Genomic DNA, 26,420 nt, shown 5'->3' with positions numbered 1-26,420 from the left:
AGAGATTAATTGCATATGGAAACATTTAAGGGAATGATTGAATATTATTAACAGAGAAGAGGTAACAGAGAAGAAGCCAAGGATGTCTCTATGTGTCACATTTGGGTGGATAGGTACTTGTTGATGCCATTAACCTAGGGATATAGAGAATAAGTTGCTGAGGATGGGGGAGAGAGATGATGAGTTTGGTTTTGGAATTGGAGGTGCTGTGGGACATTTATATAGAGTGTGGACTGAGATGGGCAACTTGTATTTGTAATAACTGAAATGACCAACTAGAAATTTCAAACAAACATTCTAAATTTGAATTTCAGGAGGATACTTGGAAAATTCTACTCATGGAGTCCTGGCTTTGGTGCCGCTTTGCCAGCATCTTATGTGGCCATTCTAATTGAACGAAAAAGCAGGTAAATTTTTACACGTCTACGTATTTAATAGAACTGATTTATTGTCCCCCATGCCAACTAGAACATTTTGTTTCCTTATTGTTTATTGTAGTCCAGGTATGAGAAATAGTCCCACATGTCTTCTGGTCTTGCAAATATTTGATGGAAAATTTAATTGTTTACTAATGTTATTTTTTATGCTTATTAAGCCTAAAAATATAAAGATTGACATTATAGAATAATAATACCCATTAGCCTTTGTTTACTAAAAAATTAGAGAGTTCTCTAATGTGCCTAACTAAGACATGGTATATACAAATTCGAATTTAAGATCTCCGTAACCACAATACCATTATCACACCTAAAGTGATGAACAATAGTTTTTTTTTTTTTTTTTTTTAATTAAGCTTATTGGGGTGACATTGATTAATAAAATAATATAGGTTTCAAGTGTACAATTCTATAATACATCATCTGTATACTGCATTGTGTGCTCATCACCTAAAGTCAAATCTAACAGTAGTTTTCTATTATCATCTAGATCTATAGTTTGCTTCAGGCTCATTGAGTGACTTCTGTTAAATAAATGCTTATTTTTAAGGCATCTTCTCATTAAAAATATATTTTCATCTTTATTCAACTTGAAAATGTTCTATGTGAAATGATAAGATTTCTATAAAATCATTACAGTAATGTGAATTGTTTAGTCAGGTAAACAGTTGAAGATAAAGCTTTTGTATAAAAGAATTTTTGCCATTGTATGAATAATTATTGCTTACAACTGCATTGATTCCATCTCTATCACAGATAATTAAGATGGGGTCATGTATTAATCAACTTGGGGTCATCTTTCAGTTTATGAAAATGTTTATTATAGTCATTGATCCCCTTGTAAGAGTATAAATAGGTCTTATCAGGTAACCAATTTTTTACTTAAACCACCTGAAGCCACTTTTTATGTATTCTTATAAATGCGGTATTATCTAAATTTTGTTGTTCTCTGTTTGATTATATCAAAATTCTTTTGGATTATTAAAACTATTAAAATCAAAGGACTGGTAGATATTATTACAACAGCATCATCAAGTCAGCATTGCTCGAAGCTTAGGATACTCCATTTGAGAAGACAGTACAGAATAATATAAATAGTACAGACTTTGGAGCTGTACTACTGGCTGAGGACACTGCTAATTACTGTGTGACTTATATGGCTATTCCTCACCTGAAAATGGATAGTGATAATCTACTCACACAGTTGTTCAGAGAATTAGAGTTAATATATGTAAAAGTGCATAGACCAGCGCCTGTCATATAGTATTAAGTGTTAAGTATTATTACTATTTTCCCGAAAAGTAATGAGAAAGTTATTCTGGTGATTGTAACTTCCTGATCAATTTAAAAATATGCATATTGGTTTTGGAAATATGATTTCAAAATACGTTATTCATACATGAAACTTTAAAGATGTTTTAAACCAAGTTTGCTACATTTTATTTATTTTTAGTACTTGAATAATAAGATAGCATTGTTGAAGTTATTTGCTTTTTGAAGTTGTATTCTTTTCTGTTGATGTGTTAGTCCAGGTCTTATTTTTATAATATTTAAAAAGGTTGAACTTTTCTTTGAAGACCAACATTTGTTTAAATGCAGTAATACTAAAGTAAAGTTTATTGCTTTAAACTATAATTTCTTAAGGCATAAAGAGGTTTCTTTGAAGTAAGGTGATAACTTGGATTTTGGTTACTAGTTTATTTTCTATTCTCTTTTTACTTTTGATAGTGAACTTTTTTTAGAAAAGGCTTTCTGCTTTTATTTCCCTTAAATGAGTTATTGCACTGTTTTATTTTTATTTTTATTTTTTTTAAAGATTTTTATTGGGGAAGGGGAACAGGACTTTATTGGGGAACAATGTGTACTTCCAGGACTTTTCTCCAGTCAAGTTGTTGTCCTTTCAGTCTTAGTTGTGGAGGGCGCAGTTCAGCTCCAGGTCCAGTTGCTGCTGCTAGTTGCAGAGGGCACAGCCCACCATCCCTTGTGGGAGTCTAACCGGTTACCCTGTGGTTGAGAGGATGGGCTCCAACCAACTGAGCCATCTGGGAGCTCAGCGGCAGCTCAGCTCAAGGTGCCGTGTTCAATGTTAGTTGCAGGGGGCGGAGCCCACCATTCCTTGTGGGACTCGAGGAATTGAACTGGCAACCTTTTGGTTGAGAGCCCATTGGCCCATGTGGGAATCGAACTGGCAGCCTTTGGAGTTAGGAGCATGGAGCTCTAACCGCCTGAGCCACCAGGCCGGCCTGCACTGGTGTTTTGTTGGTAGACACTGTATTCGCAAAAAATTTGTATCTGTTATAGATTATGACCTATTCTAAATATTAATTGGAATGGTTTTGCTGTTTTAAAAACCTAATGAAAAATTTAAATCTTAAAGCTTCTTAATAAGTATAATCACATGGTTGCTGAAGAAAAATTGATCCTTACCTTGATGTGACTGTTGTGTAGTTGAACTCTTTGTGATATGTATTGATTTAGTTCTGTTGTTTATTAGGTGATGCAATTAATACCTGGCAATAGTTCTTTAGTTTTTTATTTTGTTGTTGAGAGTTGTGTATGTATATGTATATCAACAACAAATCCTGGTTTGGGGTCTAATTAAAAACTTTAAATTTTAGATTTTTTAGTATTGCTCAGAAGATACTTACTTTTCTTTTAAAAGCAGTTTTTAAAAATGTTTTTGGTGTTAACCTTAAAATATACAAAAGCAAGTCTTTTTACTGCATTTTAAGGAAGTCTGATCTATGTTTATCTGGAATTGTGCCAAAGTTAACTAGTAGTGTTATTTGCTTTGCAAAAGTAGTTTTTACTTATCACAAATTTTAATAAATATTTTAATAAATTAAGTATCAAGGTCCCTTAATAGATTATAAGTAATTTACAAAAGTTGAAGTTATTTATATTTTAAAATAATTAAATCTAGTGCCCCAAATGAAGCATGTTAATATATTATAGTTAATATTTTTACTTGAAGGAAAAGGAATTTATAATTGTGTCTTTAATTCACAAACAAAATCAATGACAAGTGGTGGAGATAGCCAGTAGGTAGCTTGAAATGTATTTAGATTCAGGAGAAGCATGGTAGTTATAAAAATAAAATTGAAAGTTTCCTTATTGGTGGTAATTGAAGCAATGGGAGACTAGAGTGTGAAAGCCCAGAATAAGATGAGGTCTGAGGTTAGAAGTTGGGAAACAACAGAGTTTAAGGAGTCAGTTGTCAATTGAAATGTATATACTGTTCATCCTTTTAAAAATAAATATTATTAACACTAATGTATTAAAAGAGTGGAAGAAACAGAATGTGGAGGATTAGCATTTTTTTCCGAATTAGCAAACAGTGATAGTCCTAAATTTTACATTTCTAAAGCTTCTATTTAGTAGTGAAATCTTTACTCTGAGATTATACATTTTGGACTCAATTGTATAATCAGTTTTTCAAAAAGCATTTAATGAAGCAAGAACATAATGATATGGTTATACACACATATATACAGATACACATGAATTTGATGGACAAACACGCACACACTCTTAAGTAAAGATCTATGTTCATAAATATATTTTCATCTGTATTGGTTTAACTTTATTTCCTTCCTATTTTTTTCTCCCTCTCTCCAACTCATCCATCCATCCTTCCATCCATCCATCCATCCATCCATCCATCCATCCATCCATCCATCCATCTTTCCCAGTCTCCCTCCCTCTACAGAATTAAGCAAGCTTTGCCAGCTAGTTCCTGACTCCTTGTAAGAGGACAGCTTACTTAAATCTTAATCGCATCACTGTGGGGTTCTGAGACAGCTTTGAAGTTGTTTCCAGGGTTGCTTAAAAAATTTGTGCGGCAAAGAACTGTGATCATAGTAACTCAGCAGGGAGCATTGGTAACATCTAGTTTATCCCTAGGTGGGCTGTTAAGAACTAGTCTTCTCTTTCTTTTCCTAGGAAGTGCTTTGTTTGTGGTTCAGAAAGAAGTTGTACTGATGGATTTTGTTTTGTAGAATTGCTATGGAATTTGCTTTGATTTTTAGTATTAGTTTAGATAAGTTAAAACTGCAGGGTGCTCAAACATGGACTGTATTAAAATATCAAAAATTGCATATTTATTCTAAGCATGCTCATGGGTTGAATTGTTAAATTACAGTTGCAGTTATGGAACTCCTAAGCAGATAATGACCAAAATGAATGAACTACATAATATGTGCATAAAAGAGTACCATGAATTTTGTCTATAAATTCTTGGCACCTTCAAGTTTCAGCGTCATGTTACCTTCACAGGAAGAAAGTTAAATTACTTCACAGTCTTCTGAAAAATTTAATCTGTATTATCCACTATACATAATAGTTTATGATCTTGCTGTAGACTGGAAGTGTATCTTATCCTTTCTTATACCTTAAGAAAGTATTTTTATACTCTTCTAAAACATTCTGACAGATGAAAATTTATTATATCTTGAAAGACTTTCTGAGTTGATTAAATGACATCTCTTAGTAAACCACTACAATGTTTAGGAACTTTCACTTTGTTTTTCTTTAATCTCTAATTTTTCTTCATCTGTAGAACACATTATCTGTCTATCTATCTATCTATCTATCTATCTATCTATCTATCTTATAAATATATATATAGAATATGTAAATATTTTGAATTTAGAAGTTACACCATTCTTACTGTACTCTCTGGTGACCTTAGTTATGAAAGGTGTTACATACAGTGTCTTTCAAAAGTTTGAAGTTAGCTAAAAGAGTATGAGGTCGGACAATTAAGTTTGCAAACTCATCCTAGAAAAAGTGCTGCATACCTCACTGCTGAATATCACTACAGTCACCTTCGAAGTACTCCCCTTGGGAAGCTATGCATTGATGTCAGTGCCTAGTCCACCCTTCAAAGAAATTTTGAAACTCTTTTTCTGGAATGGCCATCAGAGCTTTCGTCGTATTACCTACCCTTGATGTCTGCATGTCATCAAAATATCTTCCTTTCAATATTTCCTTTATCTTTGGGTAAAGAAAGAAGTCATTGGGGGGCAGATCAGGTGAGTAGGGAGGGTGCCCCAATACAGTCATTTGTTTACTGGCTAAAAACTCACAGACAGTGCCATGTGAGCTGGTACATTGTCCTGATGCAAGACCCATGGATTGTTGGCGAAAAGTTCAGGTCATTTTCGTCTAACTTTTTCACAAAGCCTTTTCAGCACTTCCAAATAGTAAACTTGGTTAACTCTTTGTCCAGTTGGTACAAATTCATAGTGAATAATCCCTCTGATATTAAAAAAGTTTACCGTGCTTGCTTCGGCAGCACATATACTAAAATTGGAACAATACAGAGAAGATTAGCATGGCCCCTGCGCAAGGATGACACGCAAATTCGTGAAGCGTTCCATATTTTTACCATTAGCCAGCTTTTCTTACTGACAATAAATTATTTAAAAAAAAAAAAAAAGTTTACCAACATTGTTGCAACAAGTTTTGGAACTTAATTGTCAGACCTGGTATATACACTAAAGTTTCCAGAAAAGAAGTGTTATTGCTCATGTAATTAGATACAATAATGTCATTAGAAGATAATAATACTTGGGATTTTAGCAGAATTTGAGGAAAACTTCTAATCTTCTAAGATGTTAAGAAAATTTAATTATTTTAATATTTTCCCATAGGAATAATGATACTCTGATTACACCGAGTTAGTTCCTACAGCAGTGGTTCTTAATATGTTCTTAGGCAGTACCCCTTGATGTGCACAACCACTTAAAATTTCATGCAAATTTAAGAGAGTCATCTCTTTCCCCCATCAGAAAGAAACAAAAACAAAACCAAAAACCAACAAAAAAAGCTTATCTGTGGTTTAAAGAAATATTCGACTAACTTTAGAATGTTTATTCACTGAAGTTTACCAGTCTTTTAACCTAGTGATTCTCAGCAGAATGGGAGTATTTGTGTATCAGTATCGCCTGTGAAATTTAAAAAAATTATTGTGCTTCTTGGCACCAGCCCTTCTTCTATAGGCCTAGGCCATCTTTTATTTTAATTGACACCTCCCCCTTCCCCATCACTGTTGTAGTAGTATTTTAAATATTTAATTTGGTTTTCAGAGGGAATTGACTCACTAGGAAGGTAGTGACCTATTTGTCTTCAGACTTAGGCTAGATATAGTCAAGTGTTAAATAATAAAATAGCATTTGTTTGTTGGGATGCTGAACATCTCTGGTGAAATGATGAAACAAATCACTGTTCTGATGCTCCACCCCTACCAAAGTGTAATTGGAATGGACTCTTCAGGGAAACCTACCATGAAGAGTCTGGTTATATAATCCAACATATCATGTAGATATTGTCCTCTCATTCTTGAGGCTATTGGCTCTGGGTTGGAATTCAGATAAAGCTGGGAAGGAGGTAATCTTCCTCATTATTTGGGAACAATAAATTGAAACTTGAGACCAGAACAGGACATAATCAAATAACAATACATCCTCTGCTTTTTCCCAATAGTAAGAGTATGTCAAGGCTTGATTAATCCTCAAGCCTAACCTGAGAAGCCTGTTACGATACCATATTAAACAAGTCAGTGAATTGCAGAATTTAAAGGTAATTTAGTAAAGAATATATGCTGTAGAAGTAGTGCATTAGAAAGAATACAAAACTGGAGTCAGGTGAACTGACTCCTAATTTCAGTTTGTGTTTTTGCTACTTTTATATTTTTAAGGAATCTACTTAACTTCTCTGATGCTTGGTTTTCAATAGACTGAGGATATTAGTTATCTATATTACATTTCGTAGTACTATTGATTAAATCTGATTTCAAAGTGGAATTGAATGAAAGCTCGAACTGCTCGCTGCACTATAGCCAGTAAGTTGCGTGAAAAGAAGTTGTGGCAAGGAAAGCGACTTTATTTCAAAAGCCAGCAGCTGAGACAATGGACTAGAATCATTCTGAGAAAGTACAAAATTCAGACTTCTTTTATGTCAGAGAAGGGGGAAAGTGGGAGGGGTTTGAGGTCAGGCAGTGATTAATGACTACAGACATCTGGACATCAGCAAGGGTCCAAGGGGGATGGTGAAACTTCTTTGCTTTTGGTCAACAAACTCCAGTTGCTGTGGTCCCAGTCTCACAGTTGCTATAAATCTTTTGATAAACAATCATCATTTTGGTACATACCTTCCTTATCTCTTTGGGGACATAATTTTCAGCAGGGAGGTTGTTTGAGTAATTTCTAGACTACAGGTTAGATTCCTTTAATAATTAGCATATCTATGTGCAAGACTAAGCAAAAGTTGCTAGCCATCATGTTATGGGAACTGGGCAGGCTCGAGCAAGATGGAGTCAGAAAGACCGATTATTTTATTCTATTACAAAGTGTTGATCACATCTTGTAAATTGTTAAATTTTATGCAAATGCAAGATAATCTAATTCCATCTTTGCTTGCTAACCCTCCCTCTGTCTAGTGGCTATCTTTTGTGATTATATTTCTATACGTGTCTATAATGTGTTCCTTTTTGTAAGGCTAGGTTCCTAGTAATACTTTGTTTAATAATTCCACAACCATTTTTTTAGTACCCATTAGATGCCAGGTACTACTGAAGGTTTGTGAAAATATAAAGGTAAACAAGATAATATATGCCTGGTAGTTAAACAGTTATATTGTCAGATAGATGGAAGCTAGTGATGAAACTGTTGTTGGATTACTGTTGAATATTAGAGACAGAGTTAGATTAGTGGAACAAATGTTTTTAAAGATAGCATCTATTTCACAATGAAATGTATTATCAAGCACTACCACCGAAATTACAGAAATTTTTAAATTTTGGTTTTATAATTAAGGATATTTTTTGTTCATATGTAATCAGCTTTTGGTAAGAGTAGGTGTCACTTGAGAAGAATTTAACTTTTCTCTGTATGTGTGACTCTTGGATGTTGGTTACCCTAATTTTTCTCTATATAATTTATTTAAAATAAGTACTCTTAGAACATCTTTAATTTAGAATTTGGTAGGAACTAATAAGATTGGTAAAGCTTAGTAAGAACAATTACAATTAAAATGTACAAATTACAGAGAAGAAGTGCTGAGGGGGCCCTACTGATCCTCTTATCAGTGATTTTTGAATTCTTCCCTAGAGGACCAATAGAACTCTGTTGTTCTGCTGAAGTACACTGGGACCTGCTGAAGAGGGCGCTGCCTGCGGGCGGGCTGGGGTGTCTCAGTGGGCATTCCCGGACTGCCTTCACCTTTCCATCACAGAAAGCCCAATATTATGTTTTTTATTTCAATGTTTTTATTTATTTATTTATTTATTTTTTATTTATTTTATTTTTTCATTGGGGAAGGGGTACAGGACTTTATTGGGGAACAGTGTGTACTTCCAGGACTTTTTTTTTCCAAGTCAAGTTGTTGTCCTTTCAGTCTTAGTTGTGGAGGGCACAGCTCAGCTCCAGGTCCAGTTGCCGTTGCTAGTTGCCGTTGCTAGTTGCAGGGGGCGCAGCCCACCATCCCTTGCGGGATTCGAAACCTGCAACCTTGTGGTTGAGAGGATGCGCTCCAACCAACTGAGCCATCCAGGAGCTCAGCAGCAGCTCAGCTCAAGGTGCCCTGTTCAATCTTAGTTGCAGGGGGCGGAGCCCACCATCCCTTGCGGGACTCGAGGAATTGAACTGGCAACCTTGTGGTTGAGAGCCCACTGGCCCATGTGGGAATCGAACTGGCAGCCTTCGGAGTTAGGAGCATGGAGCTCTAACTGCCTGAGCCACCAGGCCGGCCCAATATTATGTTTTATATATTGGTGATAAGTGAAAGTTTTTTTCTTTAAATAGGTTTTGTGTTTGAAAATGTAAGTTAGGTAACTAGTATTCTTCTCTTATTTTAATGACATAATTACAGAGTACCAGAGAATTAAAGTTAACTGGAATGATGATTTCCTGTGTTCAGTTAAATCATGCTGCCTCCATGTGGCTTTAGTAATATTAAAAATCTTACATATTAAGCCATTTTACATAACAAACAATCTAAACTGTGTATGACATCAAGATTGCATTGGCGGTGTTACTATCAAGACCTGGAAAATTGGTACTTGTTTTATATACAAAGTATTTTTTTTCTCTGAGTACTGAAAATGTTTATAAATATTTGTAATTTTCCACATTTGTTATTTGAGCTCTACCCTTAAACTCTTAAAACATTCAACACCTCTTTCCTAGAAAATAGAATGTGCTTTACTCACGGTGTCATATGCAGTATAAGTTAAATAAAGTGACTAAAGTCATAAAATTGTCCTTTGAGTTTCTACCTGAATTCTCATTAAATAAATTTGGTAAATGTGCAATTTTTCTGTAAAGTGAGTGTTTATAGAACTTTTTGTTTGTCTGTTGTCATTAGAAAGTTCACCTAGTGCCTGACTTCTCAGTTATCAATGAAGGTAAAACCAAAGTGATTTGGTCTGATTTGTAATGACATCTAATTAACAGTTGTGTGTGTGTGCAACAGATAGAAGACCTGGTTTATTTTGGATAAATTTGCAGTTAGGTCTTGACTTTTGGCAAGATGAATTCATTATGATTCTTTATTAAATTTAGTATTCTCTAGCATAAACATAGGCTAATAGCAAATTTTACTACTCTTCCTATTAATAAGTAATGTAAGACAATAGTAATTTTTTGAACTGAGATATAATAGACATATATTAGTTTCAGGTGTACAACGTAATGATTTGATATTGCGAAATGATCACCATAATAAGTCTAGTTAACAAGTACTAGGCAATAGTAATTTTAAAGAATTTAAATTAATGACCACTAAACAGAATGTTTATTGACCCTAAACAGAATGACTTATATAATCTATTTAGATCCAACTACTAGGGTACTGAAAATTTTATTCAGCATAATATACCCCTTTTTCTCAACTCCTGATATTTTGATAGATTTCTCAAAAATGATGAAGTGGCTATTAAGTCAAATTGATGCTTAATCTCTATCTCTTTTTAAAATTATTTGCAGGAGAGGGCTGCTCACAATTTATATGGCCAACTTGGTAAGTAATTTTTGTTTTTTTGTTTTTTTTGTTTTTTGAGGTTTTTGTGTGTGCTTTTTAATCTTTTTTTTTAAATTAAGTTCCCTTAAAAAAAAAGAAAAAATGAAAGCTACATAAATTTGAGCATATTCTCTGTCTCTGTTTTAAAGGATAGACTTTTAACATTTAAAAGAGCCTTGATGCCATCTGGTTTATTCCTGTCACATATGACTGAATTTTACTCATTTTAGGAGGAAAGTGGTGCACTGCCCTGTGCCCTTCATGACTTTCTTTTAAGTTTAGATCTTCGTCTTTGACAGGATCTATATCTATATCTGTATATCTCTCTATACATCTGTCATTTCATTTCATGTTTTGTTTCTGTTGCCATTTCTAATGGGAAAAAAAAATGATGTAAGGATGAGTTTTTATAAGGTACACTTTTCTTGGATATCGGAAGAGCATTGATTTTATCTCCAAGTTCTGAGTGTATTTAATAATATAATTAGCAAGGCTTCTAAATTTCTATGTTTACAGAACTGAACTTAATGTTAACTAATCTGATATTCTTTATGGTAAATATATAATCAAGATGATATAATTTTCAATTGCCAAGTTCCTATTTTAAAAACATTTATATTAAAATCTTTTAAAGTTGTTTAAATTTGAAAGGCAACATTGAAAAATCCAACTAAAAGATAATTATTTATTTCCCTAAGGATAAGTTCTTTAATTCTGTAACAAGGAAATATAGTTTAGAATTATATTTACCAACTCATTTTAGTTATGAACTATTTCATTTTGCTCTAGAGTTACCCCGTGTCAGTTACTGTGCAATGTGCTGGTGGGCAGCATAGAGACAGTTGTTGTACTTACGGAGTTTGCTGTCTAATGGAGAAGTCACAATAGAAATAATATTTGAAAAGGACTGAAAGATGAATTTCAGGGTACCGTGGGAACCATAACAGTAGCACCAAACCATTCTGGATGCTGCTCTCCTTATTTTAAAATAAACTTAAAGCTATTATGTCTGTATATTAGAATGGATTTGAGTGTTAATGTGTTTATCTTTTAGCCATGCACATGCTTTCTTATACTACCACATCGGATATACTTTAATACCCAAGTACTGTATGTAGTTTTGCACATATCTTTAAATGCTAAGTAGACTTTTAGAAACTTTTTTGTGTTGCCTGGTTTAGATGGTAAATTCCTGGAGTGAAGATCTTTGACTGTTTGGTATAATCAATGTTGGAAAATGCTCTTAAAATATGTATCTTTTTAGATTGAACTTTTTATTTTGAAATAATCACAGATTCATAGGCAGTTACAAGAAATTATTGAGAGATCTCATGTGCTATCTACTGAGTTTCCCCCAATAGTAACATCTTACAAAACTATATGGTTATCAAAATTAGGATATTTACATTGATATTGACTGTAGTCAAGATAGAGAACATTTCCTTCGCCACTAGGATCCCACATGCTGCCTTTTCTAACTACACCCACTTCCCTCTTACCTTTCCCCTCTCCCCACTTAACCTCTGGGAACCGCTAATCTATTCTTTATTTCTCTAATTCTGTAATTTCTGTAGTCATTTCAAGAATGGTACATGAATACAAATATGTGATTAGCTGTTTTCACTCAGCATAATTCTCAAGTTGTTGCACATGCCACTAGTTGATTCCTTTTTATTGCTGAGTAGTGTTTCATGGTGCAGTTATATTAATTTGTTCAACCTTTCACCCACTGAAGGACATCTGGCTTGTTTCCAGTTTTTGGCTATTATAAATAAAGCTGCTATAAATATTTATGTGCAGATTTTTGTGTGAATATGAGTTTTAATTTCTCTAGGATAAATTCCCAGGAATGCGATTGCCAGGTTGTATGGTAGTGGCTGTTTTTTTTTTTTTTTTAACAAACTGTTAAACTGTTTTCCAGAGTGGCTGGACCACGTTGCTTTGATAGTGTTTCCAGTCTAGAATATTACTGTGAATATCTAGTGCTTTCTAAAGTGAAGACTTTTGGGGGGTTGGAAGGGCATTTTTCTGTTAAGTAGATTTGTACTTTCTGTCCAGATTAATAAATTTCAGTATTAGTAAAGTTTTTCAGAAAATGCAATGTATTAATTAGTCTTTTATTCTTTGTCATCCAGTTAGTTATAAAGAGTCTGTAATTCTGAAATTTAATGAGATCAAGGTTTTACACATAGATTTTTGACTATGTCTAAAGGAAAGTGAACTTGTACGTGATATATTCTGGATACTAATGATAATCTAATAAGCTTCAGCTTCCTTTTATCTAACTAGAGCTTTTTATTTATGCTATTACTTTTTAATTATTATAGTAACAGGGTTGTTGATTCAGACTAGGTAAGAATTTTAATATTTTCAGGGAGACTAAGTTTAGTCTTAAGAAACAACTTAGTTCTGTAACTTTATTATATTGTATACTAGACTAATTTGAAATTGTTGGCTTATAACATCAGCAACAAAATTTCTAAATATTGTGAGGTTTTATTTTAAAAAATTATTTATTGTATTTAGGTATGTGTTTCTGATTTGGAAAGTACAGAAAGGCATAAAGAAGGAAGAAAAAGAGCTGTAATTTTTTATCATGTAATAATTACTAACATCTTAGTGGTTATTTTTTATTCCCTTCCTTCTCCTTCAGTATACATACATAAATACACAAATATAAATGCATTCACATTGCACATTGTATACCCATTTTTTTTAAAAAATTGGGAGCACATTGTTCTGTGACATCTTTTGTTACTATGCCATATAGTTTTTATTGCTTATGATAATCATTATTTGGAGGATGTACCTTTTCATTTAGTTCTTGGTGATGTCTTCATTACAAGTTGATACATACATACAAATACTCAGCCCCACTCAAAATATTGGGAGACAGTGAAATACTATTTGATTAGTAATAATATAGTTTTGTTAGTTTTGGCTGTGACAGTTACACATTCCGTAATTATATTGCTGTGCCTTTGAATGAATACATGATAGAAGAATACACAGAACTGGCTCCATATCATCTTTATTGTCTTTGTCTTTATTTTTACCAGTGAACATTTATTTAATGCAAAGCACTTTACTAGGTATTGGGGCTCAAATGTAAGCCATCATTCTGTGCATGAAATTAATTTAGTTGTGGGAACAATGTACTCGTATATCTAATTGTGGATTTAAAATGAAAGAGTAATTAATACTCCAAGATAGTGTATTCATGTCAAATATGTAGTTAGACAGTATAGTCTTTAGAACTTTAGAACAGGGAGTTAGCTTTTGGCTGGGCAGTGAGGGAAGGTTTTATGAATTACCTGGGACTTGAACCTTGAAGAAAGGAGAGGAATTAGAGGGAGTTCCGTCTTAGAGACGTGTCATTAGTAACCACAGAACAACATTTTTGCCAAGGATTGCCAACTTGGGGCCAAGGTTTAGGAACAGAAAAAAGAATAACAGATATTTATTGAACGTGTACTGTTTTAGACACTGTAGGTGAAATTGGAGTTACCAAATAAATAAGGGAAAGTCTCTGCTTCCGAGGACCTGAACTTTACCGGGGGAGAGAAATATTAAACCAGTGAGAGTAAACCTCACCTCTATTTTTCAGTATCGATAATTGTCTTAAAACAGGAAATGGTACTGTTTTTCTCCTATGTAATTGTGAATATAAATTTTGCTAGTTGTGTTTGTGTTTATGTTGTAGGGACATCTCTATTAATGCTTTCGGTTTTATAAAAAGATCTTTGCTTGGGTTCTCTTGTACCGTGTGTTTCCCCAAAAATAAGACCTAGCTGGACAATCAGCTCTAATACTTCTTTTAGAGAAAAAGTAATATTATAAAACCTGGTATATTATATTATATTGTATTATATTATATTATATTAATCTGGTCTTATATTATAGTAAAATAAGACGGGGTCCTATATTAATTTTTGCTCCAAAAGACACATTAGAGCTGATTGTCCGCCAGGTCTTATTTTCAGGGAAACACGGTAATTACTCCTATAGTTACTCATGATTATCTGTCAGAAGTCCTGGTGAGTCTCAGTTATTAGACCAGTGGTTTATAGCTTTAGTGATTAACTAGCAGTTTTAGAAATTACAAACTTAAGGCAATTAAGTTAATACCCGTCTGAAAATGTTGTTTTCTTGTTATATGTTACCACATTTTAGAAGGAAAAGTGTACAATTTTTAAATTAGTATAGTTTTTTAGAATTTTTGAATTGATAGAGAATTAATTAGTTGATAAGGGGCAAAATGTATAAGAGGTATATAGAAAAGGTATGAAATAAAGAATTAAATATTTTTCCTGGCTTCAGTCCAAGATATGGCTATAAAACGATGGAAACATTTTCCTGGGGCTAATATGCCAGAACCAATTACCCACAAGAACACCAGCTGCTAGGATTCAACTTTGTCACAGTATGAGTTAAAAGTGAACACATAAAAGTTTGTGTTCACTTGATTTCCCTTTACTATGTTGGTTGTGACAATGACTCAGGATCTCAGTCTTTCAAAATTCATCATGTGATGCTAACAATTATTTAAAATTTGATGTCAAGTGTAGTTAATTTATGTTTAGTTTAATTATAACTTATTACATTTAAAAGTCTTTCTATGTCAGTCTTTTTGAAAATCTATCTCTGCAATTTCATTTATGCCACCAAGGATTCAGCAATGCATGCATTTTAATATTTGTAAACATATCTAGTAGGTTTGTCTCTAACATTTGTTTTTTAATTTTAAACATGCACTGTCTTTGATCAAAACACCTGTATTTGATTTTTCAAACATAAGGTTTGAAAATGTGATTCATACATATTCTTGTAAGGCTACTTCAATTTAATTTGATTCAGCAGACATTTATTAAATCAGTGCTGTACTAGGCACATGAGGATTCAAAAGAAGTACAAAACAACTTGTAAACTAGTTGGAGAAATTTGACAGATGAACTCAAAAGAAATAAAGTGAAAGTATTAAATTGAAAAACAATTATAAGCACCCTCTCTCAAATTGCTCCTCTAAGCCTTCCCTGTGCAGCAAATGACATCCACCATCCATCCAGTTGCATAGGCAAGCCAGAGACTTAGAAGTTTTAACTCTTCTCCTTATACTCCTAGTCCAGTCCATTAGGAAATCTTATTCCACTTCTAAAATACATTCTGGATCTTATAGTGACTGACTGTCTCCACGCTTATAACCATAGTCTGAGCCCTAACATCTCTGTGTGAGCTATCTTGATAGCAGAACTGGGTTACATCTTCCCAATATTATTGTCTTCCTGTGGTCTGTCTTCCACATAGCAGTCAGTCATTGGAAATACAAAGTACAGCATGTCGGTCTTCTGCTTAACACTTAGGAAAACCTTCCCTTCCCACTGCACCCCAAATAAAATTCAAATGCCTCATTGTGGTTTACAGGGCTCTGTATGACAGCTTCTACCTCTCTGATTTCATCTGCTCTTTCTTCTCATTTTTCGCACTGGCTTTCTTTCTGTCTGTTGAACACTTGAAGCTGCTACTCCTTTACAGCCTTAGTGCTTACTTTTCTTTTGTGCTTGGAAATTTATTTCCCTAGATTTTTCTTGGCTAGCATCTTCTCTTTATATAGTTTTCAATACCGTGTCACCTCCTGAGTTAAAGCAGCTCTTTTACTACTATAGTTAAAGTAGCTTCCCTCACATATCTACTCTCTAACTCGTGATCTTATCTTTTTCATGGCATTTATAAGCACTGACATTTTCTTTCTTCCCTTACTGTGTATAAGCTGCTTAAGGGCATATGTTCACTGACATATTCCTGGAACCTGCAAATAATGCTTAGCGTGTATCTGCTCAATAAATATTTTTTGAACGAATGTAGGTTGGGAGCAATTACTCCTAAAAATGGCAAAGATGAGAGAGAATGACCCTTCTGAGTTGGTGAACTACGTATTCTTATCCCCCTCTTCCATTAGTTCCAGGACCGAAGTCCTTTTAGTCAACCAAATGACTTTGTTTTCCTACATGAAGATAAACAAAGGAGTGGATCTGTCCTCAGCTGAGTTCCTGAACTAGTAGATTTCTTTGTTGGAAGCTTTCTTGGAAGTATAAGAATTAAGGATGATATTTTCTCTCTCTTATTACTCTGATGGTTTCAATCACATTGAGGAATGTGTTTCTGGTACCCATTATTACATTAGGCAATGCTGATCTTTCATCTTTGCTTTGTAGAAGGTGAGGTATTTGCTATCCAAGGAGAATAGGTTCCTTAAAGTTGCCATGGTTCACTTGATCACAAAGGCGGACGGACAAAAAGGAGGATTTTCCTGGAGACTATAGCCAAGCTTCTGAACTTGAAAAGGGGAATTATTAGGGACTTCCTCTTATTTTCTTTTATTGGATAATTTAATACTATGTTTTCAAGATACATCCATACTTTTGTATTTACTTTGAACTTGACACCGTATTTTCAAGACCTATGTGTGTTGCTTTATATGCTTCCAATTCATTGTTTCTGATTGCTGCGTAGTGTACCACAGTATCCATCCCCTACATAAGCTTTATAATAGCTTTATTGAGATATAAATCACAAACAATAAAATTTATCCCTTAAAATTTACAGTCCAGTGGTTTTTGGAATATTCACAGAATTGTGCACCCGCCACCGCTGTCTAATAGAATATTTTATCCACTGCGTTTTACTTGTTCATTATCCAGTGATGGATATCCAGATAACTTCTGAGCGTCACAAACAATGTGGGGATGAACATCTTTGTACATGACTGTTATATGAGTTTCTCTGGCTATGCATGCATAAAGGCTAAGATGATGGATTTTTAGATCACGTACGAGTACTTTCTGGTAAAACAACAGAATGGCTTGGAATGGGTACGGATTATTATCATAACCAGTTTTTATGTACCTTTGTTTTCTGTTTGCTTTGTAAAGATAATATAAAATATATATTAAAAATTGAAAGAGAAATAGAAAGGAAAATCATTAAAAATATGAAAGAAGCAGATATGAAGAAGCAGAATTTTACGAAGGAATATAAATAAGAGAGGCAAAGGAAAGCAGTATATAAGAAAGGAAAATGCAAAGTACAGAACCAACCCATATAATAATTATTTGGCTTTCATTGACATCTAAAGGGGACTGTGGCTTTTCTTTACTGCTATGTGGGGGTGACCTCTACTGACACCGCTGTTTGGGGGGTAAGAGAGCAGAGGTCTAGTTATCAGCTGGCGGGGATGAAAGTCTCAGCTCTCTACTTGGTCTTCTCTGAATCCTCCCTTATAAGGGTGTTAGGGTGTCTTGTTACAGTCTTGTGAAAGTGGAAGTCTAGGCTCTCCACTTGTTCATTGCTGGTGGGGGTAGCATTGCAGATTACCTCCCCCAGTGTTTGGGTGGAGTATAGTATTTATTGTCTAGAAATTTTCTGTTTTGATAGGCTGCCTTTTTCCTGGTCCTTATCAAGACAGAGCAGGTTTTTGTCTGTGCTTTTTAGCATTTCTGGTTTGCAGGCTCATTCTGCTCCAAGAGTGGGATATACCTATAAGTCAGAAAGAAAAAGGTACTCACCACCATATCATTCTTTGTATTGCAAAATTTCTAGATGGTTTGCCTTCTTTCTACCTTTCAGTCTAATATTTGTTTTATATATAATGTCTAGGATTTTTAGTTGTAATTAGTGGGAGGAATAGAGAAAATATGTATACCTGATCTCCCCGAAAGCAGAAGTCCTTCTTCGCATGTAATTTTTATATGGTAGTCAGAAATAATCAGGCACACAAGGAAACAAGTCATCAATCAAGATCTGGCAAAAACAACAAACAACAGAAACAGACCTCCAGAAACTACATGTATTGGAATTATCTGAAAATGTTATAAAACAAGCGTGTTCATTATGTTTAAAATAAAAGATGACTTCTAATTCAGGCCACATTTGAGTAACGGGGAACAGATTTACCCTTCTGCCTGTAACAATAAAAAAAAGACAAAATAAATGAAACAACAGTTTTTAAGTCTTTGTACTTAAGCAGTGAAGGATAGTGATCCTTGAAAGATTGGAAATGAGTGAGATGAGCCCTTTGATTGCTTTGGCTTACTTCCTGGAGAACATTTCTAGACCATGGAGCAGAGATGTAGAACTGAGGCAGAGTCTGGCTGTCCCATGTGGATGAGACATAGCTATGAGTTCAATAAAATAAATGGCTGGAGTTTGCAAGTAGGAGAGGAGAGAGGTACAGAGATCCAGAGATGTACCGAGGGTCCCAACTAGTACTTACCTGAGTTATGATCAGTGCATGCATGTGAGGACACTAGGCAAAAAAGAACCAGGCAAATACATCAGAGGGAAGAATCCTCTGAGCTCATGCAGGGCTAGGAATAGTTTCTGTTCCCATCATTGAGAGTAGAAACTCTCATAATTCTTGGAGCTTTGGGAAGAGAGTATTTAGAAGGATTTTAACTTAGTGTGGGGCAAAATTAGCCATAGACTAAACACTCCACTCCTTTAGCCCCAACTAAAAAAACATAAAATAAAAAAGGAAAGAAAAACATGAAAGGCTCTGTTTCTAAATAGCTACCTCCCAAAAGAAATCTAAAGAAAAATTTTGGGAATACAAAAATGTACAGCACAAGGTGAAATTCACAATGTCTGGTGTACAATAAAAAATTGCCAGGCATGAAAAGAATCAGGAAAATATGACTCTTAATGACAAGAAAAATCAATCATTTGTAACCAATTCAAATGATACCTATGTAGAATTAGTAGACAAGGACATCAAAACAGTAATTATACTGTATTCTATATACTTAAGAAGACAGGGGCAATATTGACCATAGTAAGCAGAGATATGGAAGATATAAAAAAAAGACCAAAATTAAACAGGGGAACTACCAAATTCAGAAGGAAGACAGTGATAGAGGAAGAAAGGAACAGGGGAACTACTAAACAGTCAGAGAACAATTAATAAGATGGCATTACTAACTCCTTACCTATCAGTAGTTATATTAAATGTAAATGTATTAAGTTCTCCAATCAAAAGGCATAGATTGGCTGAATAGATTAAAATATCAAGACCCAACTAACTGTATGCTGCCTACAAGAGACTCACTTGAGCTTTAAAGACATGTTTGCTCCAAGTGAATGAATAGCAAAAGATATTCCATGCAAATGGTAACCAAAGAGAGCAGGAGTAGCTATACTTATATTAGACAAAACAGACTTTAATCAAAAGCTGTAACAAGAGACAAAGAGAGCCATTACATAATGATAAAGGGGTCAATTCATCAAGAGATATAATAATCACAAATACACATGCACCCAACATTGGAGCACGTAAGTATATTAAGTAAATACTAACAAACTGAAGGGAGGAATCGGCAACAATACAATAATAGTAAGGGACTTCAGTATCCTACTTCAGCAATGGATAGATAATCCAGACAGAAAATCAATAAGGAAATGTTGGACTATAGATGAAATGAACACACCACTATAGACAAAATCGACTCAACAGACATTTTCAGAACATTCAATCCAGTAGTAGCAGAATACACATTCTTCTCAACTACCCATGAAACATTCTCCAAGATAGATTATATTTGTATGTTACATCACAAAAACGTCTCAGCAAATTTAAGAAGACTGAAATTACATGAAGTATATTTGCTGACCACAGTGGTATGAAACTAGTAATCAATAACAGGAGGAAAATTGGAAAATTCACAAATATGTGGAAATTAAACAACACTCCTGAAAAACCAATGGATCAAAGAACAAATCAAAAGGGAAATTAAAAAATGTCTTAAGACAAACAAAAATAGAAATACAACATAACAAAACATATAAGATGCAGCAAAAGGAGTTTTAAGAGGGACGTTTATAGTAATAAACACCCATATAAAGAAAAAAAGAAAGATCTTAGCAATCTAACTTTACAACTCTGGAAACTAGAAAAAGAAGAACAAATAAGGCCAAACTTATCAGAGTGTAGAAAATAACAAAGATAGAGTGGAAATAAGTGAAATAGAGACAGAAAAACAGTAGAAAAGATCAATGAATGGATGAGCTGGTTTTTGAAAAGATAAACAAAATTGACAAACCTTTAGCTATGCTAAGAAAAAATACAGAAGACTCAAATAAATAATATCATTAACAAATTGGATAACGTAGAATAAATGGATAAATTCCTAGAAACATACAATTTACCAAGACTGAATCATGAAGAAATAGAAAATCTGAAGACACCAATAACCAGTAAGGAGATTGAATCAATAATTAAAAACCTCCCAACAAACAGAAGTCCAGGAACAGATGGTGCCATGGATTGGTGAATTTAAAGAAGAATTAATGCCAATCTTCTCAAACTCTTTCAAAATATTGAAAAGGAGGGAACACTCCCAAACTTATTTTACAAGGCCAGCACTACCTTGATACCAAAGCCAGAAAAGGACACTACAAGAAAAAACCACAGGCTAATATCTCTGATAAATACAGATACAAAAAATTTCAACAATATACTAGCAAACCAAATTCAACAGCACAGTAAAAGAATTATACACTATGATCAAGTGGGATTTATCCCTGGGATGCAAGGATGGTTCAACATACGCAAAAACATAAACGTGATACACCACATTAATGGAATGAAATATAATAATCATATGATCATCTCAATAGATACAGAAAAATTGTTTAACACAATTCAGCATTCTTTCGTGATAAAAACTCTCAACAAATTAGGTGTCGAAGGAATGTACCTCACCATCATAAAGGGCATGTATGAAACACAGCTAACATACTCAATAGTGTAAAGCTGAAAGCTTTTACTGTAAGATCAGGAAGAAGACAAGGTTTGCCCACTCTCACCACTCCTGTTCAACATAGTACCGTGTTTCCCCGAAAATAAGACCTAGTTGGACAATCAGCTCTAATGCATCTTTTGGAGTAAAAATTAATATAAGACCTGGTCTTATTTTACTATAATGTAAGACCGGGTGTAACATCACATCACATCACATCACATCACACATAACATAACACACAACATAACACATAACATAACATAACATAACAGTAAATACCAGGTCTTATATTAATTTTTGCTCCAAAAGATGCATTAGAGCTGATTGTCTGGCTAGGTCTTATTTTCAGGGAAACATGGTATTGATAGTCCTAGTTAGAGTAATTAGGCAAGATAAAAAAAACAACAAAAAACAAATAAATAAAAGACATCTGTTTTGGAAAGCGGAAGTATAATTGTCTCTGTTTGCAGATGATATGATCTTATTTTATGGAAAATCCTGAAGACTGCACCAATAAAGTAATAATAAATGAATTCAATAAAGTTGCAGGATACAAAATCAATATACAAAATCAGCTTCATTTCTGTACAATAACAACAAAATATCTGAAAAAAAAAAAAAAAAAAAGAAAATCCCATTTACAATAGCATCAAAACAAAAAAATAACCTAGGAATAAATTCAATCAAGGTGGTGAAAGATTTGTACACTGAAAACTAAAAGACTTGGATGAAAGAGATTGAAGAAGACACAAATGGAAACATACCACATGTTCATAGATCAGATGAATTAATATTGTTAAAATATTTTTATTACCCAGTATCATCTAGGGGTTCAGTGCAATCCCTATCAAAATTCCAATGGTGTTTTTCACAGAAATAGGAAAACAACCTTAAAATTAATATGGAATCGTAAAAGACCTCCTATGGCCATAGCAATCCTGAGAAGTAATAATAAAGCTGAAAGCATCACATTTCCTGATTTCAAACTATATTACAAAGCTATAGTAATCAAAACAATATAGTACTAGCATAAAAATGAGAAATAGACCAATGGAACAGAACCAAGCGCCCAGAAATAAGCCTTCACATATATAGTCAACTAATGTTTGACAAGTGAGCCAAGAATACTCAATGTGGGAAAGAACAGTCTGTTTAATAAATGGCGTTGGGAAAAGTGTATAATCACATCCAAAAAGAAGAAACTGGACCCCCATCTTATACCACTCACAAATATTAACTCCAAATTGATTGAAGTCTTAAAACTGCAAACCTCCCAGAAAAAAACATAGGGAAAAAGCTCCTTGACATTGATCTGGGCAGTGATTTTTGGATATGACACCCAAAATACAAGCAACAAAAGCAAAAACAAACAAGTGGGAATACATTAAACTAAAAAGCTTTCGTACAGCAAAAGAAACAATAAAATGAAAAGGCAACCAAGGAAAGGGAGAAAATATTTGCAAACCATACATCTGATGAGATGTTTCCATCCAAAATACATAAGGATATAAATAGCAAAAAAAAAAAAAAAAAAAAAATTCTGATTAAAAATGGGCAGTGTTTAGAGTATTTTTCCAAGGAATACATACAGCTGACCAACAAGTACATGAAACAGTGCTCAACATCTCTGATTATCAGGGAAATGCAAATCAAAATAACAGTTAGATATCACCTCACACCTGTTAGAATGTCCATTATAAAAAAACAACAACAAGCAATAGCAAGTGTTGATGAAGATGCTGAGAAAAGGGAACCCTTTTGTATTGTCTGTGAGAATGAAAATTGGTACAGCCAATAAGAAAAATGGTATGAATGTTCCTAAAAATAATTAAAAATAGGACTATAATGTTACCAGCAATCCCACTTTTGAGTATATATCTGAAGAAAGTGATTATCACTATCTTGAAGATATCTGCATTCCCATGCTCCATGCAGCATTATTCACAATAGCAAAGACATTTAAAGAACCTGTGTGTCTTTTTAAAAATTTTTTTTTCTTCTTTTTCGGTTTTTGTTTTTTCTTTGAACCTATGTGTCTCTTGATGGATGAATGAAGAAAATGTAAGATACACACACACACACCACACCACACAGACAGACACACACACACACACACACACACACACACACACACACACAGACACACACACGGGGATGTTAATTCAGCCATGAAAGAAAATTCTGCCATTTGGCACTACTCGTTCAGATACTGAGGACATTATGCTAGGTCCTAAGATACAGAGAAGAATGAATACTGTATGATTTCACTTATTTGTGGAAGCTAGAAAAGCAGACATAGAACCAGAGTGGAATAGTGGTTGCCATGGGCTGGGGTGTGGGGGAAATGGGGAGATGCTGGTCATAGGGTACAAACTTACAGTTATAAGATGAATACGTTCTGGGGACTTAAGATATAGTATTGTGACTATAGTTAATGATACTGTATTATATACTTGAAAGTTGTGAATATAGTAGATAATAAATATTCTCACCATTTAAAAAAGGTTATTATGTTAGATTATGGAGGTGTTAACCTTGTGGTAATCATTTTATGCTGAGAACCCCACTGAATAACTAAAATCCTTTTACGTTGTATATGTGTACTTGTATGAAATCATCACATTTTATACCTTAAACTTACACAGTATTATGTTTCAATTATATTTCAATAAAGCTGGACAAAAAATAAATATCTAAACATATTATGTAGCTTTATGGTGAGAACCCCACTGAATAACTAAAATCCTTGATAGTTAAAGTAAATTTTGAGTTGCCAGGTGAACTGGTACTAGAAATACTCACTTTTGTATTTTTTATTGTCTCTGTTTTTCTCTCCCTCTCTTTTATTATTTTTATTTTTCTTCCCAGGTGTGGTTTGTGGGTTGGGAGTTCTCATTATCAAGGTCACTGCTGTTGGATGTATAGATTAGCCAAAATTAGTGTAACACAAAATATTCAGTAATCCTTACTATTAGGCTAGCACTGTCATTGTCTTGGTCAGTTTTGAGATGATGTCCAGTGTTGCAGACATTTGGCAATTGAATGCAAGTTCAGCCCAAATCATTGAAAAATGAAATTGCAGGCCTTGTAAAAGATAGGACATTTCATGAAGCCCCTACAAGTTTCTATTTATGAACAAATTGAATCACTGAGAAATGTGGACCTGGCAGTTAACAGCTGAAGAAACGTTTTGAAATTTAGGTTTATTTATTTAAAAAAAATTTTTTTTTATTAGTTTCAGGTGTACAAAACAATGCAATAGTTAGACATTTCACTCATCACAAATTGATAACCCCCTCCCCCAATCCATTATGTTTATTTTTCAAGTTAAGTTTCCAGTTAGACCATTTCCTCACTATTTACTTTGAAATTTTAGTCATTGTTTTATGTTGATCAAAATTCTCTCTGTGGGTTTTTTTGGTTTTAGTTATTCTTAGATGATATGGACCTTCTAAAGTCCTTTTTAAATTAAATTAAGGGAAAAAAGTACTTGGATTATGGCTTAGGATCCCAAGGATAGAAAATAAAATCATCATTCTGTCAGTCAGTATATTAGACTTAGCTTACAGGGCTGAGATTGCTTTTTGAAGTCTCCTTCAAGTGTCAGAGTTGTAGTTAATACTGACAGGATACAATGAAGTGCATTTTATTGGTGGTAACGTAGGGCTTTTCCATAAGCTACTCACAGAGTTGCATATGTTGGCATCACACACTGCCGTATAACACTTAAGCTGTGTTTATATGTGTGACAAAGCACTGTAAATAAGAAGCGCAAAGAAACACAGTACTGACGCAGACAGTGAGAGACATACCTGTACAGGGCTTGGAAGTAATTGTACAGATTATCACCAAGGGTGCAGTACTTGTAATGGCATGTTACTTTTACAGCAGAGGCTTTGGGAAACTAGCCAGTCCTGCAAACAGCTAGAAAAACAAAAGTCTAAAACAGACTGCAGACCACATTCCAGTATATTCACATAGCGACCTTTATTTGTTATCTTTGAACCCAAACAAAAGCAGCATCTACGAAAAATTTTGAAGTAACCTTGAATGTTGAGCTCTGTCAGAGAAGCCCTGGTAATTAATTTGTCAAAGATGGGGACTGATTAAGCACTTATTGATATAATTTATATTGTAGTTTTAAAAATGTATTAAAGAAATTTGTTTCATTTTAAGAAATTTTTGTAAGCCAGATCTTAAGGAACTTTTGTATGCTATCTCTATTTTTTTTTGAAAAGTCATAATAATTATCAAGGTGTATGACATTTTCTTAATACCTTCTTCATACTTAAACTTAAATTCTAGATCGTTTTAGTTTATGGAAGTTCTTCTTTACATTGGAAATGACTTTGGTGACTTTATTATTTTTTTTAAAGATTTCTGTCTCCATATTTCAAAGTGGGACATTTTTAAAGGTAAAATAAAGTGATTTTATTTGTCTTAAGAGCTATAGTTTATCCTTACCCTACTTCATGACAGTCCCTCTTTATTTCAGGAAACATTTTAATAGTCACCTTCACTTTTATGTTATGCAATTGAACTATATTAACATTGAGTTAACTATCTTTAAGGTCTACAAATTGTGTAATTTATTGGCTTAGATGGCATGACTTTTCTATTAATTTTTTACATTTAGTTGATATTAGGTAGATAGTTAAATTTAGAAATACTTACTCTTGAATAGGATATTCAGGATTCATCTTTTTTGGGAGTACTGTTTATGAGAGAAGTTTTCTTACAACTTCAAAAATTTCCTTTTTAAAACAAAAGAAAGTTTTATACATATAGCACTTTAAGTTTAATATCACAAATGAGAAAGAAAAAGAGTAGAGCTTGTAATATTTAAATTCATTACTGGGCTGGTCTTTTTTGAATCTCAGTCTAAGAAGTACGAGAAGAACTTGTAGCATAGTCTTAGAAATTCATTAAACATTAAGTTGATTTATGTAGAATTTAGTTTATGTAACACATCAGCATTATAAATAAAAATCATTTTTTGTTTACTTTTTATTTAAGAATATAAAGATAATTTACTTTAGCAAATCTAAAGGTTAAAAATAGGTTTATAAAATCACTTTTCAATTTTTACTCTTGAAGAAAATCAAATAAGATTCATTCTGTTATTGTTTTATAGCTTTTACCCCCCCACCACAGCCATTAATAAATATAC

At 33.6% G+C, this 26,420-nt stretch overlaps 1 protein-coding gene and 1 non-coding gene across 2 annotated transcripts in view; both read left to right on the top strand.

Annotated features, from left to right (window-relative positions):
• TMEM135 (transmembrane protein 135) overlaps window positions 1–26,420 on the top strand; it is a 215,515-nt gene that overhangs the window by 23,489 nt on the left and 165,606 nt on the right. Inside the window, exons 3-4 of the mRNA XM_019739636.2 lie at window positions 315–407; window positions 10,424–10,457. Of these exons, the coding sequence (XP_019595195.1) occupies window positions 315–407; window positions 10,424–10,457 (127 nt within the window). The remainder of the gene's footprint in view (window positions 1–314; window positions 408–10,423; window positions 10,458–26,420) is intronic.
• Window positions 5,718–5,824, top strand: LOC141572627 (U6 spliceosomal RNA). Its single transcript, XR_012497935.1, has one exon. It is a non-coding gene; the product is annotated as a U6 spliceosomal RNA (small nuclear RNA).

Source organism: Rhinolophus sinicus, linkage group LG06, assembly GCF_036562045.2.
Source record: "Rhinolophus sinicus isolate RSC01 linkage group LG06, ASM3656204v1, whole genome shotgun sequence".
NCBI lineage: Eukaryota > Metazoa > Chordata > Mammalia > Chiroptera > Rhinolophidae > Rhinolophus > Rhinolophus sinicus.
The sequence above is the reverse complement of the archived record's forward strand: the minus strand, read 5'-3'. Positions and strand labels throughout refer to the sequence as shown.